This window comes from Delphinus delphis, chromosome 7 (genome assembly GCF_949987515.2).
Source record: "Delphinus delphis chromosome 7, mDelDel1.2, whole genome shotgun sequence".
Lineage (NCBI taxonomy): Eukaryota > Metazoa > Chordata > Mammalia > Artiodactyla > Delphinidae > Delphinus > Delphinus delphis.
The window spans coordinates 44,452,909-44,473,053 of NC_082689.1; the positions used below are offsets into that span (position 1 = coordinate 44,452,909).

The 20,145-nt window shown below is 36.1% G+C and overlaps 1 protein-coding gene across 11 annotated transcripts in view; it reads right to left on the bottom strand.

Moving 5' to 3' along the window:
- PMS1 (PMS1 homolog 1, mismatch repair system component) overlaps positions 1-20,112 on the bottom strand; it is a 98,251-nt gene extending 78,139 nt beyond the window's left edge. For 8 of the 11 annotated variants that reach the window (XM_060016434.1, XM_069540846.1, XM_069540847.1 and 5 more), the window contains exons 1-5: positions 20,020-20,112; positions 19,178-19,293; positions 14,790-14,941; positions 11,736-11,918; positions 2,193-2,295 (exon numbers count right to left, since the gene is read on the bottom strand). In XM_060016434.1, coding sequence (XP_059872417.1) covers positions 2,193-2,295; positions 11,736-11,918; positions 14,790-14,921 — 418 coding nt within the window. In that variant the 5' untranslated portion in view covers positions 14,922-14,941; positions 19,178-19,293; positions 20,020-20,112. Of the gene's footprint in view, positions 1-2,192; positions 2,296-11,735; positions 11,919-14,789; positions 14,942-19,177; positions 19,294-19,830; positions 19,946-19,998 lie in introns of those variants that run through there. The other 3 variants (XM_060016433.1, XM_060016436.1, XM_060016437.1) reach the window with 3 other exon arrangements.
- Between the last annotated feature and the right edge of the window lie 33 nt (positions 20,113-20,145).

The following is a 20,145-nucleotide window of genomic DNA, read 5'->3' on the forward strand; positions in this document are numbered from 1 at the left end:
CTGAATAGGGACAATATTAAAAAATGCCTTCTCCTTGTCTTTATCTTCAGTACATAAAAAAGAAAAAAAATCACAATCTATTACTTTTAATTAAAACATGTACAATATAATACATCAAATTAAATCACTATTAGACTTGAGCTCATTTTTATTAACTGAATAAATGAGAAAAAAGTGTGTTTTCTTAAGAATTCCTATTAACTCTTTATTTTTTTTTTTTGCAGTACACGGGCCTCTCACTGTTGTGGCCTCTCCTGTTGCGGAGCACAGGCTCCATAAGTACAGGCTCAGTGGACATGGTTCACAGGCCTAGCCGCTCTGCGGCATGTGGGATCTTCCCGGACCGGGGCACGAACCCACATCCCCTGCATCGGCAGACGGACTCTCAACCACTGCACCACCAGGGAAGCCCTATTAACTCTTTATGTAGATGCAAAAATAATTCTTAATGGGCAAAAGTAATAAGTAACTAATTTGAGGATTTATAAAATAAGAGAAAGGATGAGAAAATTTGGTATCAGTATTAAGATACAAGAAAATAAATTTCAATGAAGACAAAGAGAAGTCATTTGAAAATAAAATAAATCCAATAATTTAACATGAAAACTGGAGGGAAGAAACCACAGAAAAACATATAGTGCTTTGACAGGGAGATCAGCTCAGTGCTTTGTGACCACCTAGAGGGGTGGGATAGGGAGGGGGGGAGGCAGACGCAAGAGGGAGGGGATATGGGGATATAAGTATATGAATAGCTGATTCACTTTGTTATACAGCAGAAACTAACACAACAATGTAAAGCAATTATACTCCAATAAAGATGTTTAAAAATATATATATAACGCTTTGATAAATTACAATGAGGAACCCAAAAATTTTAAATGAACTTACAACAAAATTGGAAGGACAAACAACAAAAACAAACCCCCAACAACAACAGAAGTCCCTTTTCAGATCTAATCATTCTTTTGCACATGACTCTAAACAGGGCATATCTTTAATATTCTCTCAAATTTATAGATCCCATTACCAGAAGTTAGCAGCATGAAAAAGATTAAAGGAAATATGTGAAACTCAAGCCTGAAGAGATTTTTTTTCTTTAGAAGTAAATAAGTAGTAGAGGAACTTAAAAATATAAGATGTCAATTAAAACGTACTAAAATTACATAAGTGTATAAAACACTAGAGAACTAAATTACAGAACCTCCCTGGCAGTCCTGTGGTTAAGACTCTGCGCTTCCAATGCAGGGGGCGTAGGTTCAATCCATGGTTGGGGAACTAATATCCCACAGGCCATGTGGTGTGTGTGGCCAAAAAAATTAATAAATAAATAAAAAAAATTTTTAAGTTAAAAAAATGTAAAAAAAAAGAGAACTTACAAATAGAATATTATTATATTTATATACGATATAATTTATAATATATTTATTTGCTTCAAATAATATAGAAAGGAAGGAAGTGGCTGAGAGTATTAGATGAAACATTAGTAATGAGTTGATAACTATTGAAACTGAGTGATGGGTACTCCATTCCAGGGTCCTCAACTCCCAGGCCGTGGACCGCTACCAGTCCACGGCCTATGAGGAAACAGGCCGCACAGCAGGAAGTGAGTGGTGGGCGAGTGAGCGAAGTGTCATCTGCCGCTCTCCATGCTCGAGTTCACCCCCACCCCCACCCCCATGCCCATCTGTGAAAAAACTGTCTTCCACAAAACCAGTCCCTGGTGCCAAAAACATTGGGGACCACTGCTCTATTCTATCTACTTGTACATATGTTTGAAGTTTTCCATAAATAGGTATATTTTAAATTAATTATTTAATCATAATATCTTGATAGGACGGTTTATTATCATGATTACTAAATCAATAATGTTTTAGGCATTTAAAGAAAATATTATCCTTCATATGTAAAGAAGACACTAGTAATCCAGCAATAGTAAAACAACTGCTCTTAAGAGTTTTACAGAATAACTAATCCATATTGTCGCTCAAAGTCTTTCACACAGTTCCTCTTGAGGACAACTCTATGTATTTAAAAGGTTAGCAGGTAAAGTAAGACTGAATGTTCACTTGGAAGTTAACCAGCCTTTATCAGAAACAAACCCAAAGCAATACACTTGAATTTAAGGAGTAAACAATTTTTTTAAAACAAACAAGACAGAAAAGGCAAAGAATGCTACAAAGCTTCTCTCTTACCTTGACCAAGATGTGATGGTTTTTGAGAAATTATGTGGCCACTGCCATCTAAAACATACTGGGTGCTAAAATTATCAGCAGCAGTCCTTGTTGTAATTAAAACCTGGAATAAAAAAAACTCTAATAAAATTATGATTTTAGTTATTGCAGTGGGCTTATTGTAAAATTAGATTTAAAATAATAATTATATATTTCCTTGATTGATAGAAGTTTTACTTAATAAGGTCTTACAACCATTTCTCTTGAAATATTCCTTAGAGTTACATTAATAAGCAATAGGCTAGCTTACATTTTCTATGTTGCAAATTACCGATTTTTATTTCAAATATTTTACTTTAATTAAAACGTACACAAATCAGTATACTTGCAATGGCTATTTGTATTGTATGTATTAAATGACTTATATCTGTAAAATCAAATCAACTGCATTAGGGAAGCTTGCTTTTTAACAGACAATTCCCATAAATTTGTTGGCAAAGTGAAAAATCCTTTTGTAAAGTGATCATTCCCTCCTTCCTTTATATTCTGATAAAACTGCACTTCTCTATTTCAAGTTAATGGTTCAAAAGAATAAAAATAAATAAATTATACATATATGTATATTTATGTGCAGTTTTTTCTTAAACCCAAGCTTTGAACTCATTGTTTTAAATGTAAAATTTTTATTAATTAAAAAACTAGCATTAAAACATGTAAGAAAGGATTCCATTCAGCATGAAAATATTTCCTAAGATGTTACAGTCATAGAAATATAAATTTTAAGAATGTCTGAACTCTTCTGAGCAATCCTCACCCTCAGCTTTCTATTTACCTACTTTGTGAGATTACTAGAAGTGTACATGCTATAACAGTAGTAAAACATTCCATTATCAGAAAATACCATAGGTGGGGAGTGGGAATGCTGGCAAAAAAAAAGCAGGGTGGATTCAGAAAAGGGTAGCCTCCTCACATTTCTAGTGAGTAATGTTGATCCAAAACTGGGAGCAATCTTTCTCAGCCATCCATGAACTCAGCAGAGCTAGCTTAAAATAAATCTATATAATTTAGAAAGAAGCCACAAATATACAGCTCCACTGTTGGAACTCATCCAGGTCCAGTTGGGTCTACATTTAATGGTTCTGTCACCAAGTCCTAACCATGCCCTGATTTCTGGTAGGCCAAATGGCTCTGTGGAACATGTCGGTACCATGAAGGGAAAACCAGAGTCACCACAAAAAAAATTTGGTTTCTCTAGCTTACAGTCCTAGTAGAGTCTATTAGGTTCTGTCTAAGGGTGACGTCCATAAAATCCTTATTAGAGGCTCATTGCTGCAGGCTGCTGTTTCCGTCAAAACTCAAAGAGTTGTACCTGAAACAAAGTTGTGAGCCTCTGTATACTCTTAAGTGATTATTCTACTTCTTCTAAAAATATATTCCATGGTTCAAAAGTTGTATTTTAAAAGTTTTCCTGATAACCAATCTCAATCTTCCTACCTACATCCCAACTCTATTGTGTCCAACAGTGATTTCCTCTAGTAAAGTTTGTTTAAAACAAAGAAGACAGAAATTGCTAGAGATTTTCTTTCCTGTTTCTAATTTAATTACTCTATGATTGTCCCTTTAAAAACAATTCTACATTTAACCAACCACTTCTCCAAAATGCCACGGTCAACTGAATTCTATTTCTATTCTCTAAAGAGCTAGCCACCTGACCTAAAGCTGGTGTCACTGAGCAAAGGCAGCCCTGAAACTCTGAGTTCTAGTACTAACCCTGCCAGTGGCTTGCTAGATGGTCCTGAATAAATGATTACACTATCATTTTAAGAGGACGGTGATGATAAGATGAAGATGATGCTAATAGTTTATAAGGTTACATGGGTTTTTGTGTTAACTACTTAAGGGCATTTTACAGATATCAACGTGTTCATCCTTTAAACACATTACTGAATAATAAATATACTCCAGCCAAGATAAACTGAAGTGCTAAAAAACAAAATAGAACCTTAGTGGTCATAATGTAACATTTATGTTATGGTAAAAAAAGAAGAGAACACAATATTTTTTTCCAATGTCAAATTTTAAAAAACTAGAATGTTTAGGGTACTATGAAATTTATTTAGATAGGAAATGCTTTGCAATTCACTTCAAAAGACAGTGAAAGATAACACGCCTAAGCACGTTTCACAAATTCATGAAATACAGTGTTCCTCAAAGCAAAAAATTGTATTTCAAGAGTTCATTTCATCATATGACTCTGTGTCCTGGGCAGGAAACCTTTTTTTGGATGAGGCACAGGTTCAGAATGTGTTAGCTGTGAAGCAGCTAACACATTCGAATCTGTAGCAACTCCACCATCAGGAGCATCTCCAATATTACAAATTATTACTGGTGCTTCCTACTAGAGACATTGAGGAATTGTGGCAGTGAATGAATCTAGTGGTGTCAAGAAAAGAAATAAATAAATTTATTTTAAATAATTTTAAAATGAGAGGTTTATTTTAAAAGAAGTTTTAGAAGTCCTTAGAGGTTATATCAGTTATCAGTTATTAAAAACCGACTGTCTGGTCCAGTTACTGAGTTTCAAGAAATTATAGTACTATTACAAAAGTTAAAATTACATAAAAGCATTTAAATTTTAGATAAGTACAATTTTTCTCAATGTTTTAAAAAGAAAGTAAATTGAAAAGCTTAGGATGTATCCTAGCAATTCATGAGAAAAAAATATCCTCTCTTGACAAAAATTCATTGAAGATAATCATATTAAAGTTTTGTGGGTTTTTTTGTTTTGTTTTGGCTGACTTTTGGACAAATACTTTGGCACAAAAACACAAATCTGAAAACTAAGGTAAATGGTCCTCATGATTCAGCTAAAATGTGGACTGTGCATGGATCACTGAAATGTCTTTTTCTTTCTCTGTGTGAGTATGCCTGCCTGCCTGTGCATAACTATACTATGATTTCAGAGCCTTCCTCCAGATAGTCCACTGAGGGAGACTAGCAACAGGGAGATCTTGGCCCTGGCTTTTCTCCTTTCAGCAGAGTTTTATTATTTGTGAGAAGGCTGCATTTATTTAGGAAGCAGGATATACCAAGTGTTTCAAAAATCCTGTGCCTATTCTAATTAAAGCCCTACCACAATGGCTCTAAAGGACACAGGAGGTATCCTACACTGTGGAACAGGAAGCAGGAAACAGCAGAATGAAGCTAGAGGCTTCCCTCTACTACTCTTTTACAGCTATGTGGAACCACAAATAAGGGCATCACAACTCCCATCTTCGCTATGTGGAACCACAAATAAGGGCACCCCAACTCCCATCTTCAAAACAGAATGACTTAGCTTCTCATTCTGCCCCCCTTCAGCCATGGAGGTTTAATGTAACATAAAACAAAAACAAATCTATACATCCCTTTTCATCTCATCACAAAATGTATAATGAACTTGATAGATCAAAATAACACATAGCACATTATAACCACTTTAAAAAATTTGGATGAATGAATCAATAAACATGAGTTTTATGCATGAGGATGGCTGGCAACTCTTCTAATTCTTCCCAAGGAAAAACAAGAGAAAAAAAGTGAACTTAAGCTACAGAATAAAGACCATTGGTGAGAATTAGAAGGAATTTACCTAGGAATGGCGGTTAAATTTTAGAAAGGATTTCCTGAAAATGTTGAGGAGTCTGCATAAACTTTGAAAGTTAAGGTGAAATACTGCTTACCAACAAGAGAATGAGCAAGCCTGATGACGCCATCACCTTACGTGATACAGACGCATGCTACTTTTCACATTCAAGTCCAGAATAAAAATAACTTTCATCTTCATGGCACATGACCATATTCTAGATACTTTAATACATATTATTTCATTTAACTCTCAAATCATTATCTGCACTTTATAGATTAAAAAAAAATTGGCTCTCGGAAAAGTCAACCTGTTTTATGCCTTTGGCCAACTCTCTTATTTAAACTCTTGGAAATGATAATTAGGCTTCTGAATCTTCGTCCAGAGTGTGTTCTAATTTGAAGAAAACAAAACAAATCAAAACTGTTTTGTATTCCTCTGAAAACTGAGATGTAATTTAGCCTCCATTTAAAATCTATTTCAAAAAACTTACGAGTTTCTCATACATTTCCTTGGAGAAAAAAAGATCATTTTTAACATAATGTATACAAAATATCAGCCTAAAAGGAAATAACATCTTTTATTGTGTGTTTTATTATGTAACAGGAAGAATATATACAAAGAGTCTTCTTAAAAAATTTTATGAACAGGTCAAAACAGGATTTTCACTATCTCTAGCTCATTCTGGTCAGTATGCTTAGTAATTAGTATCAGGAATTTAATACTGAAGACTGACAAATATCCCAAGATTATTGCTCCACAAACAACAATAAATTTCAAGAGAAGTTATGCTTGATGATACAATTTTTAAAAAACCGTATCAATTTGTTTCAGTCACTGACACCTTCATCACAGATTATGGAAGCAGTAATTCCAGTTTTAAATACCAATAGATCACTCTGTAGATATAAATTTTTTTTTTTACTCTTTTGGACTGTTTAAGATTGGAAGTCATTTTATAATTAACAAATTAGGAAAACTGCCCATTCTTTTAAAATGTATAAATAAAAAAACAGAATTAGACGTATTTTAAATTTCTTCACCCAATTTTGCTGAAAGTCTACTTAATTTTTTCTTTTTATAACTAAAATTATTAACATCTTTAAAATAATCTAACAAAAATTTCAACAGTTTTGGGTGATGGCTGTTTAGCAGTGTGACAAAACTATATCCCAATTGCATATTATCAATCTACCGAGTCTGAGATGATTTACATCTGTATGACTTTAAATTATCTACATCAGTTAGTTTGGCAGATAAAATGACCAAATCACTAATTTTTATTATGTAACTGCAATCTCTATCCGAAGATTTTCAAAATAAGTTGGAGCCTTTAAAATAAACATGCAACTTCTATACCTGAAACTTCAATTCTTTCTGAATGGTAAAGAATATTGTTTAAAAAGTTGAATTTTTTCCCCAAAAAAGCACTCATTAATTTGCCTTGCTGAATAACAATTTTTAATTTTTAAATGTAATTGACCTTAACAACCAGGTATTACTTTCTGTGTTTCTGAAATACTATTCAGAACCCTCCCATATAATTTTTAACTTGACTACCCCTTGATAACCTCTCTATTGAGCACTGTGGGCCTGAGTATATTTATTATTTTAATATGAGGTTTTTTGTGGGGTTTTTTTTGCAGTACGCGGGCCTCTCACTGTTGTGGCCTCTCCCATTGCGGAGCACAGGCTCCGGACGCGCAGGCCCAGCGGCCATGGCTCACGGGCCCAGCCGCTCCGCGGCATGTGGGATCCTCCCATACCGGGGCACGAACCCGCATCCCCTGCATCGGCAGGAGGACTCTCAACCACTGCGCCACCAGGGAAGCCCCAATATGAGGTATTTTTAAACTTATAAATACCTTTATAACCATGCTAGTAAGAAAGCAGCATGACCTACTGTGGAAAACTCATTACTGAGAGGCATGAAATTGTAAATGAATTTTTGGCTTTGCCATGGATACATTATGTGTCTCTAAACAGGTCACAATTTTCATATTCCATTTACTTCACTGTGCACAGTTCCTCTGAAGTAAACTACTTAGCACAGAACCCTGCATACAGCAGATACTGAAATATTAGCCGACTGATTATTAGACTGTGTTTTGAAGTTGGGGTGAGAAAACCTGGCATTTGGCTTCACAAGACCTCGTTTTCCTTATCAGTAAGATAAGGAGACTAAACCATAAAAGACTGAGATGGAGACCAGCACTGGGGAGTGCTCCAGAGATGATCACTTGTGGGGGCAGGGCAGAAAGAGAAGTGAAGCTGTGCCATAGTCACAAGGCCTTGGCAGACCCCAGGGGGGCACTCTGGAGCAGAAACAGCACGGCAGAGCTGCTTCTGGATTGGAATAAGGCCTTTACAACCCCGCATCAACTAGTCATTGGATGGCAGGTTGCCCTGTATGAGGTGGGTAAGGGTCCACTACTAATACAAGAGGCCCCTGTATAAGAAACAATCAAACCTAAATCATCAAAAAATCTGTGACAAAATAGTACTTACTGTAAGATTCCATTCAGATCAAGTTCAAGTACAGGTATGACTAATCTATGTTGATAGGGATCAGAACAGCCATTACCTTTGAGGTGTACTAAATGGGAGCGGACATGACAGAAAACTTCAGGGATGCTGATAACGGTCTAAATCTTGATCTGAAGTATGCATACATAAATACACACACACACACACACACACACACACACACTTATCTATGCGTGATTTTCCCAAAGACTTACAAGAAAAGAGAGTCCACAAAATACTGGAATATTTTCTAAGATAAACACTTGACATTGCAATATGTAAACTGAACATAATTTTTTTAAAGCTTATAGTTTTCTATTATTGTGATACTTTGACAATTTTTTTATTCCTTTTGTGATTTTGATGAACAAAATTATTTTAAATATTTATACTTAAGGCATTCAAATGCTTCAAAAATAAAACAAGGCAAAATGATAAACCTAGATATCAAGTGGGCTTAAGTAATCAAATTAAAAAACAAGATAGAGTATTGCAGGATAAGGACTTGCAAAACTGCCATCTAAAATCAGAGCTACAGTGAAAATTTGGAGAAATCATGGCTGATGTACAATGTATTTTAAAAGACTAAGTATAGTACTGCCACCTAGCAGACAAAGTTGATAATGACCAACTTCAGTTCTGAAAGGTTATTATATACATCTTATAGAAAATACAGAAACGCTGAACAATGTATTATTCAACAATACTTGCCAAAATAAGGCTTAACAACTATAACTATCTGCCAAATTTGGACGACTGCTAAAAAAGCGAATACTTTTATTCTCAAACAAATCATATGATTTCTAAAATAGCCACTGAGAACTCCAACAATAGTACTAGCACTGGGAGCTTCAAAGCTTCCTTGGTACAAATCCCACCCCATTTTAAAAACAGACTCTTTGTACAAGATTCTAGGGCTATAGGTTCCCATACACAGTCTCTGGGGATAAAAATGGGCAATGGCCAGTTGTACCCTCTAGTTGCTCTTCCCTAAAATCTATCTGGAGACTCAGTGAACTCTAAATAAAGCAAGAGCTGAGAAAGATAGAGAAAGCACACGGTGTGCTAGATTTTGGATAGAGATATTAAGCAGAATGCACTTAACGAATGACAAGGTCTTTCCTTCTTTAGTGATGTCTGAACATCTGGATTCTAACAAGCAAGGGCCCTTAGTCCTCTGTGCCAGAATAGCAAAACCTCCCACTTTAACCTCTACCTCTTCCCCAACCCACAATTTTTCTTTCTTACATAGGCATCAGCTTACAGAGTCCTGAAGTAAAGAGTAAGTGAATACCTAGCTGGGGCCCTTGCCACAGAAAACAGAAAATCTACACTTTGCCATCATTCTAAAGGCAGAAGGGCCAAGGGAAAACCAAAATAAGCCTGAAGAATATATCATTGCTGGGGAGACTAGGCTACTAAATAGATAAAGAAATAGCAACAATATCTCATGTCCTTGCCACTTTTCTGGGACAATACGTATAAAGTCCTATCATTTTACTGCACCTGTGCACGCTCACCCAAACAGGGTCTGCCAGCCTAAGCACAAAAGAAAGGATACACAGCCACTGGGCAAACGTAGGTAGCTAAAGAGAGCCTCACAATTACCATGTCACTCACTGGCACACAGATACTATCACACTATAAAACAGAGCCTAACACACACAGAATAACAGTACAGCACAAAGAAACTAGTGATCAAACATAACTGAGATACATGGAAATGAAGAGATCAAGGTTCTAGATGGGCTTTGCCACAAACTAGTTATGTAACTTAGGCCAGAGGCAGTGGTATAATTGGTACTATGCAATGGAGTGGGTCAGGCACTGAACTTAAGGGTTCATAGAAATTGAAAACACCTAGCAATCAGAAGAGCAAAGTTCTAGCTAAGGTTTAGCTCAAGTCAATGCACATCTCTAGAGCACAATCCAGTTATCTGTATTGACTAGAGTAGTATTTCCAGAGTGCATTCCACAGCACAACAGTATAACAGTGATATGTGTCTCAATAAAAGAGTTTCATAGTCAAGTAAGTGCAGGAAATGTCTGTACTATAAACCACCAACCTCAGAGATTCACAATGCACTTTAGTACAGTAAAGGCTCTGAGAAGTGCTTATAGTTAAGATACCTGTTTAATTTTAATAATTTTCCAAGTCAGTGGATCACTAAACCATTTTTTCCTCTTATAAATGTTACCACTGAAAAACACTCTTTGCCATTCCTCAAAAAATTAAACAGAATTATAGTAGTCCCCCTTTAACAGCAGGAGACATTTTTCAAGACCCCCAATGGATGCCTGAAACTGCAGATAGTATCAAACCCTATATATACTATGTTTTTTTTTCCTATGTATACATACCTAAGACAAAGTTTAATTTATAAATTAGGCACAGTAAGAGAATACCTGAATTGCTGGCATCACTGCTCTTGCACTTTGGGGCCATTATTAAGTAAAATAAGGGTTCCTTTGAACACAAGCACTATGATACCTTGACAGATCTGATAACCCAGATGGCTAGAAAGTGACTAACAGGCTGGTAGTATATAAAACGTGGATATGCAAGACAAAGGGATGATACATGTCCCAGGCAGGACAGAGCAGAACTGCACAAAATTTCATCATGCTACTCAGAATGGTGCACAATGTAAAATTTATGAATTATTTGTGGAATTTTTCCACTTAATATTTTCCGACAGTGGTTGACTGTGGTAACTGAAACCATGGAAAGCAAAACCATGGATATGGGGGGACTATTGGACCATTTGATCCAGCTATTCCACTTCTGGGTATATACCCAAAAAAGTGAAAGCAAGGACTCAAACAGACATCTGTACACCAATATTCACAGCAGCATTATTCACAATAGCCAAATAGTGGAAACAACCCAAATGTCCATTGACAGATGAATGGATACAACAGAGTATCATTCAGCCTTAAGAAGAATGAAATTCTAATACATGTTACAACATGTATGAATCTTAAAAACGTTACGCTGAGTGAAATAGGCCAGACACAAAATGACAAATAGTGTATGATTTCAATTATAAGACATACCTAGAACAGTCAAATTCATAGAGACAGAAAGCAGAATACTTACCAGTTACCTGTGGACAGGGGAAAGGAGAATAGAGGTTTATTGTTTAATGGGCATAGTTTCAGTTTGGGATGATGAAAAAGTTCTGGAGATGGATGGTGGTGATGCCTACACAACAATGTCAATGTATTTAATACCACTGAATTGTACACTTAAAAATGACTAAAATAGTAAATTTTATGTATATTTTACACAATAAAATGTATATTTTACGCAATAAAAAAAAACTCTTTGCCAAATTCTGGGTAAATTGTCTCTTAATTCTAATATTGTGTTATTATGAAACCACTAAAATAGTCAATACAAATTACCTCACCTCAGCTACACAACAAATGGACCCCAAGGCTTCTCCACGAAAACCGTAAGTTGTCAAATTTTCAAGATCTTCATGACCTCTTATTTTTGAGGTATAGTACTTCACTGCCATCACGGGCGCATCATTAGCCTTGATACCCTCACCATTGTCTCGCACCTCAATCTTATCAAATCCATAGTTCTCCTATGAAAGTTAAACAGTACTTTTAGTATATAAGGACATTAAACTATTATCACATTTACAAACAGAATGTAACACAAGTGAAATGGTTTTGTCATTTATCTATCTTTTATGGAAACTTAACATTTAAGAAGTAAGAGTTTAAATTCTTAATTCTACCAATTCCTAGCTATGGTACTACGGGCAAGTCCCTTATTTTCCTTGCACTCAGATTCAACTATAAAATAAGGAGATCAGTATGATCTTCAAGGTTCCCTAGAATTGTTTCAGTATGATAGGTATTTATGTTTAAATTTATGTTTAAACTTGCCCAGAAATATTCTTCTAAGTTATATACACTTTTGTATATATAATCTCTCAAATAAAACAGATTACCATCACCATCAAAAACACCACCTGGGGGCTTCCCTGGTGGCGCAGTGGTTGAGAGTCCACCTGCTGATGCAGGGGTTCATGCCCCGGTCTGGGAGGATCCCACATACCGCGGAGTGGCTGGGCCCGTGAGCCATGGCCGTTGAGCCTGCGCGTCCAGAGCCCGTTCTCCGCAACGGCAGAGGCCACAACAGTGAGAGGCCCACATACCGCAAAAAAAAACCCAAAAAAACAAAAACCAAAAAACACCAGCTGGTTCTACCCACCAAGAGTCTAGCAATCATCATTATTCAATCTGATTTTTAATACTTTGTCCCTGAACTACTTATTGCTTTCATAAATAAATAAAAATCTGCTACATTATAGCTTTCTAATTTTCTTTCTGCAAATAGTCACCTAACAGACTGCTGAGAAAATACAGCTAACTGGCAATCTCAGAGTTTTTAATTTGAAAATGGAGGGAAAAAAACAAATCATAGCTTAATATTGGTAATTTAATACTAAAAATATGCATACATAACAAATACAAAGCATAAATTCCTAGAGTGATCACATTTTCTATGAATACCATATTCTAAATTTGGTAGCAAGCTTCTATCATAAGCTTTACTTCACAAAGTTTATGTGTATGGCCTTAAATGTATGTTACAAAGGGAAAAAAAATCTTCCTACAATTATAATGACTCTGCTATTTAAAAATAATACTTTTTAATAACCTAGAATTATATACTGTATCATTACTTTTTAGATAAATTAGAAATAAAAGGTGTTGGGGGGAGACACCTAAGATTTAGTTTCTTATCTCTCCCTCGATCTAAAAATTATCTTTCTGGGAATAGCTTGTCTGCTTCATTTTATAGAAAAATAATTATAGAAATGCAAATCTTTCAATATAAATAAGAACTGCAGGCACTTGAGTAAAATAACACAAAGATCTGTTTATATGTTTAAAATAATATCTACATGTTTAATTTACTAATTATGAAAACATTCCTAGTCAGAACAGTTATTACTGTGTGAAACTATAATAAAACAGATCTTATTATGTAAAGCAACAGACTTGTTTATTCTAAAATTCTACAAAGCAGGAACTGGCAAATGTCAAGAGACTTAAATATGCAGCAGGATAAAAATGTGTACTTTAATTTACTTTTTAAAGAGGACTTCTGTTGGCTCTGTAAAACGATTTCTAAAAACTATGTTTTTCTTCCAAGAACTTTGAGAACAAGACATATGTTTGCCTGCCTAAGATTCTTAAGTTAAATTTGTCAGATATAATTATATAATCCTATTTAAGTATTATCAACTGTATTCTAATCAGACTGAACTGACTACATAAAATGTCTAAGAGAAAGAAAATGTCTTTCTTTCGGTTTAATTTAATTTTTTCATGTTTATAAAGCTTTTACTATATTATTTAAAACCAAAGTAGCGGTTTGATAGACTATAGAACAGCGGTTCTCAGCATCAACCAGAAACTTGTTAGAAACACAAAGTTGGGGCTCTACCTAGAATCTGAGATTCTGCGGCCCAATAACTGTTTTAACAGACTCCCTAAAATTACTGATGCACCCAAATGTTATGAAAACCACTGGCATAGAGGAAAGATCCTGAATGAGTTTTAGAGTCATAAAGACCTGGATTGCAATCTCAGCTCCAGTACTTACTACTTACATGACTTTGGGAAAGTTCTCAGAACCTCCATTATTTATAAAATGAGTATAGCAGTAGCTAATTCATAGAGCTTTTACAAGGAGCAAATGGGTAACATATATATAATATATGCATATGTATATGAAAAGGGAAGGTCTCTTTCCTACAAAGATATTCATATCAGTAGTCTTTCTAATGCCATAATACCAGAAATAATATGAATATCTGATAATTAGGAGATTACAAAAAAATGTATTCTTACGTTCACTCAAATTTATTTACCATTTATGTACCAGATACTGGACAGGTATAGAGGACACAAAAAAATATAGATCTTACCTCCATGAGCTAGTAACTTATAACAGGGGAGGTAGACCTGAAGACTAATTGTAATAAATCATAATAAGAGTCATAAGTCATTATTAACTCAAATGATTTAATATGTAGCACTTAAATTTAAAAATGTGAAAACTATGAAGCAACAAGGGATACCGTTCTGAAATAAGATTAGGTAGAAAAAACAAAATGCAAATGAGAATATATAAAACAAGTAAACACAAATAACCAAGGATAAGTATTAGAAAATACAGACAAACTAATTTCATGTTTTATGTGATAGAGTCCTTTAGAATAAGCTTTCCTTTATAATTTCCTTTAATGTTACTGTAACACTGATCCAAGTTAAAACTTATTTTTAAGAATTTACTCTTAAACAGGACAAAGGGTTCAATGTCCTAAGAATAATTTACTGTTATATAAAGAAAAGAAAGGTAATAATTGTAATGAGAAAACATCTGTCCAACCCTTTTTTGCTTTAAAAGTACTTGGCAGCATCTCAGGGACACTCACCAGTTTAACATCTATGCTTGTGGCACCAGCATCCAAGGAGTTTTCAATGAGCTCTTTTACGACACTGACCACTGAAGTGATTATTTGAGAACTGGAAAGGAGGCGAATTGTTGCTGCCGGCAGCTGTTTCATTCTAGCTTTTAGCAGAGTAGCTAGAAAATAAAATATAAGTTGTAAAAATAAAAATTGTTAAACATTCCTAACAGAAATGATAGCAACAACAGCAGCAATAATAGCAACGCATATTTATTGAGCCTCACTGTATGTCAGGGTCTACTGTTAAGCACATACAGTATTAAATCATTTATTTCTTACGAATACCCTTTAAAATAGATGCCATTATCATCTCCATATTATAAGACTAAGGCACAGAGAAATTTGTTGGTAAATCACACTATGTTACTAATTAAAGAATGATAAGAATAATTGTGCAATAAGTGTAATATATGATGTGTCTGGCTAGGAATCACCAGATGGTGCTGCCAACTGTTATGCAGATAATGTCAGTCATGTGCCTTAATGGCAGTTGCACTTGAACATCATTAGTCATCTACACATTTTGATGAATTACAGTATCTCTTTCAATTATTGAGCTCTTTTAGAGTTAGGAAATCCAGACTCTAGAATTACTCTTAATCTAAACTAGTCATACTCAGACATATCATATCAGATTACTATCCTATGCACTACTGTGTCTAAAACATCTTTCTAATCATGTGGCTCCCCAAAGCCAAATTATGATAAAGCTCAAACCATATGCTGGCATTCAAGGTCCTTTACATGCCGATCCAACTTGTACACCCAAAATCTCTCTGCCAGTAATTGTTTTAGCCATGAAACCCTTTGTCTGAAACCTTTTCAAACAAAGAAACAAAAAAATTTCATATGGAAATCATGTATGTAAAATTTGCAGGGAGTGGGGTTTGCAACTACCTTAATGCCTAACTCAGAAAAGATTTCAGGCAAATAAAAAATACTAGCTTGACAACATGCAATTCCTCTAGAGTCATGATTTTATTTGACAATAAAATGGTGGGGGGAGGGGGAGGAGCCCTAGGTACTTCCTTAATTTACCATGACTAGTTACATGCTCACATGATGATCTGACCCTATGGAATCTAGATCCAAACGAAACAACAATGCCAAAGACAAACCAAACCAAATAAAAAGGTTTCTGTTTAGGATTCTTTCTCAGGCAACTTAAGACATAAAACAAGCAGAGTCACATAAAGTTTAAGAATAAGTAACTGAGCAAGAAATGGAGTATAGCCATTACAATGATTACATAAAATTTTAAGGGATGCATTTCTGGGAAGAAGTCAATATACTGAGTTCTGAATGGTGTTAACTGTTCACAATTCATAACTATATTTTGCTTTGTACAAGGCAAAGCTGATTAACACAATGGAAAAATATGCCACTAATTATTATTATACACTAATAGCTATATAATGTTGAGGAAGTTAAAATTAAACTCTAAAACTCAATCACCTAACCTAAAATAGAGATAATAATGATATCATATGGTTGTGGTGAGAAGTAAATAAGATAATGTATACAACGTATTATAGTGCTTGGCATATACATGCTAAAAAATCCCAGGATCTCTGGACTAAATTGAGTTCCTCCAAACTACATGAATACCACACCCCCCAACACACTTCTAACTCCTAGCCCCACAGGAGCTAACCCAGTGCTTGGTATCAGGTTAGGCTTGGGTTTAAGAAGTCTTCTTCCTTAGTTTGAGAGTCCCAGGGATCTAAGAAAAACATTTATCAAGCAAGCTTTGGCGTATAAACCTAGCCTCACCTCAACCTTCCCTCCTTCTGCAGAGATTAATTAATCTCTTTATTAATCTCATCATCTTTGTCTCATTCTCTATAATCTCTCTTCCAAAATCTTCTATTTCTCCCCAGCAAGTCCCTAATTTTATCCCAATCTTCCCCCTCTTCTAGTTTACTGAGATCAAGGCAGACCACAGCATCAACTCTATCTTCACACACTTTACCTCCTCCACCATACTGTGTCCTTTGGTTTCTTAAAATGTCTCCACCTCTACCCATGTTCTTCTTCACTCAGTCTCAGACCAATGTTTTTCTTCTAAACTAACACTTTCACCTAGTTTCTTTATCTAGTCCCATCCCTCCTCCAGGCCTCTTGGTCTTGAAAACAAAAACAAAAAATTCTTCCCTCAACCTTATTAACTCTATGATTATCTTCTTTCTTTATGAAGCCAAACTTGAATAAGTAACCTGTATTTACCGTCACCAATTCCCTATCACCAACTCACTTCCAAAACCCTTGCAAAATAGCTTACACAACCACTGTTAGGATTTTGTTTTCTTCAAGTTCACCAATGAGATATTAAATCATCAAATCCTTTTCTCAGGATTCACATTCCTTGATATCCCTGAAGCATGTGACATTGATGATACTGCCTATTCTCAAGGATTATGCCATCCATCAATACCTCTTGGATCTCTTCGTGTTTTCTTCACTCTCTTCCCAGAAAAATGGGCATTCCCTAATCCCTCTCCCCTCTTCTTATATACCCAAAACCTATAAACTTAGATGTTATAGAATAACATCTAAATCTACATCTCAACAGTGATCTCTCTCTTCCCGAGTTAAGACAGGCATTTCTTACAATCAGTGTCACTACTACCTCAAAATGTTTATAAAACAGAACTTATCTTCTTGTTCCGCCCTCCATACCTCCCACTTAACTTTGCTATTTCTCTTAATAACTCACTGTTCTTAGTGACCAAGTCAAAAACTTCAATCTTCCTTTGCCAGCAATCCCACCCTATTTGCACCTCCACTTTCTCCTAATGCAATACTATTTATCATTCTAGACCCGGTTTCAATATCATTTGTAACATGGTCCTTTCTGATCACCCAGCCAGGAATGACCCTTTCCTCCCATTCCGAAAGAACTTGGCTTGCTTATCACACCCCTGTCCTGACCTATACAGCCTCTAAATGCACGGAATTATATACTTCTGGATGCAACACAGAGTAATCAGAGTACTTCACTCAAGGTGAGTACTTCATAATTATTAATGAAGTGGCCACAAAAAATAATTTTATCGGCACCTACCTCATGCCAAGGTAAAACATTAGGAAAAGTGACCTCCTTCCCATCAAGTCACCATTGCCTTAACTCCTTCCCTTTATGTATTCTATTTTAACTGGACTCCATATCATCCCCTTCATCACTTGTATCTCCTAACCAGGCTTTTTTCTAGAATCCAGGGCCTTATTTCCAACTACTTTCTAAATATCATCATTTAGATGACCGAAAGGCACCCTAAACTCAACATGTCCTAAAGAGATCAGATCTTTCTCTAATTAAGTGTCTTTCTTGCTATATTTATTTGATAATAAAAATAACAGCTAACGTAAGTTACTTAAATATATATATATATATATAATTATTCCAGTTAATCCTCACAACAAGCTTATGTATAGTGTCATTCCTCTATCACAAACAGGATTTAAAAGCTTGATCGCTTGTTCCAAGATCACACAACTATTAAGTGACAGATGCACACCTGCATATTTTGTCATGTTTGACTCCAAAGGCTATGCTCATCCAGTCTCACAAAGCAAAATTAGAAACCTTGAGTCATCCTTGAAATTCTCCTCACTCTCTACATCCTGCCACCCACTCCTGCCTCTCTTACTACCTAAATATTTCTCAAACTAGTTCTTTCCTCTCTATCCCTATGGCTACTGCCTCTGTTCAGCCCTTCAACAATTTTCCCCTGACCTATTGCAATAACCAGCTAATTGACAGCTTGCCTGGAATCTCAACCACCTACAGGATTCTTTCTATAATTTACATTTAATCATGTTGCTATCCTACTTAAAATTTTATAAATATTTCCAATTACTAACTATGTTAAATCCAAACTCCTTACAATTGAACCTCTGTCTTTCTAATCTCATCCCACTCTTCTCCAAATGCACACTAGGCCAGTCATACTATGCAACTTGTCTCTCTTAATGTGATGGCAGTGACTCCTTCCTTGGCTCATAAGGTTTCCTTTCTCTACTGATGACTTCTCACCATCCTTCTAGATTTAGTTCAAGTATCACCTCCTCGAGGAAGCCTTTCTTACCAGCTCCAACCCCTGCCCCAACAGATTAGGCAGTCCTTCCTCTGTACTCCCAGAGCACCTTTTCCTTATTTCTAACCCCAAACTCATCACAGATTATTCTAAGTATTGGATTTCTGTCCCTTCCTCCTGGCTGAGAGTTCTCTGAGGATATATTAATCTCATATCCCTAGCACAACCTCTGGAACATAACAAGCATTCCACCGTATGTGTACCAAACGGCATCTTTTGAAAAGTGGAAGGGTTGATATCAGGCTTACGACTCACAGCAAAGAATGTCTAAGAATGCCAGGAATCAGTCTTCTATATTTGCTGAGAGGTAAATCAAACACTACTGAAAGAGTGCTGACGATCAGGAAATTCAGTTAAGGCTAACAGTGTACCTAAAAAAGAAGTAAAGATCAGAGAACTCATAGATAAACTTTAGGAAGCACACAATGAAATAATTATTTTTTAAAAAAACGTAATAAATCTAACCTAATTAGTTTTATAAGGCCATTAGAAATGCAATATATGTACACATATATGTGTATATACAGTCAACATTCTCTTACACCAATTTTGAAAAGCCATTGTAAGTTATTTCAGCAATATGAATAAAAAAACCCCACATTTCCTCAGCATATAACACAAGTACCTGTCTTCAGCGTGTAGACAGACCCAGAATGACACCAGTAAAAATCATGGTTAACCGAAAAGTTTGCTTCTGCCACTTGCATGATGCCACAACCTACAATATTATAAAACCCCTCACTCACACTCTAGACAGGCTGAGTTACGGCCGTCAGGCGTTAAAGTTTCTTCCTGGCAAACAACAACTTTAAGATCTGCACCCAGAAGGATCTGAGGAATGGGCTGCAACAAAGGCCTAAACACCATTTAGTCAGGGAAGTCCAAATCAGACATTAAGCAGCCCACACCTGCTGGGAGACCGCTCTCCAGGTGTGCGCGCTCGCGAGCCGGGCTTCGTCCGCTTCCCGCCCCGCGAGGGGGGGGAAGGGCGCCCACTGCGGCCGCCGGCGCTCCCGCCCCGACCGGGACAAGTGGAGGGGAGGAGGCTCTCGAGCTTACGATATAAGAATGAATACCCGTTAGCCACACGACACTACCTTCTTGCTCGCGCGAGGTGGGCAACAACAATCCACTAGCAGACCAGCCAGCGTGCCACCCGGAGCCCAGGCCCGGCCTGGCGGATCCCCGACTCACCCACAACGTACGCGGGGCGGGGCAGGCAC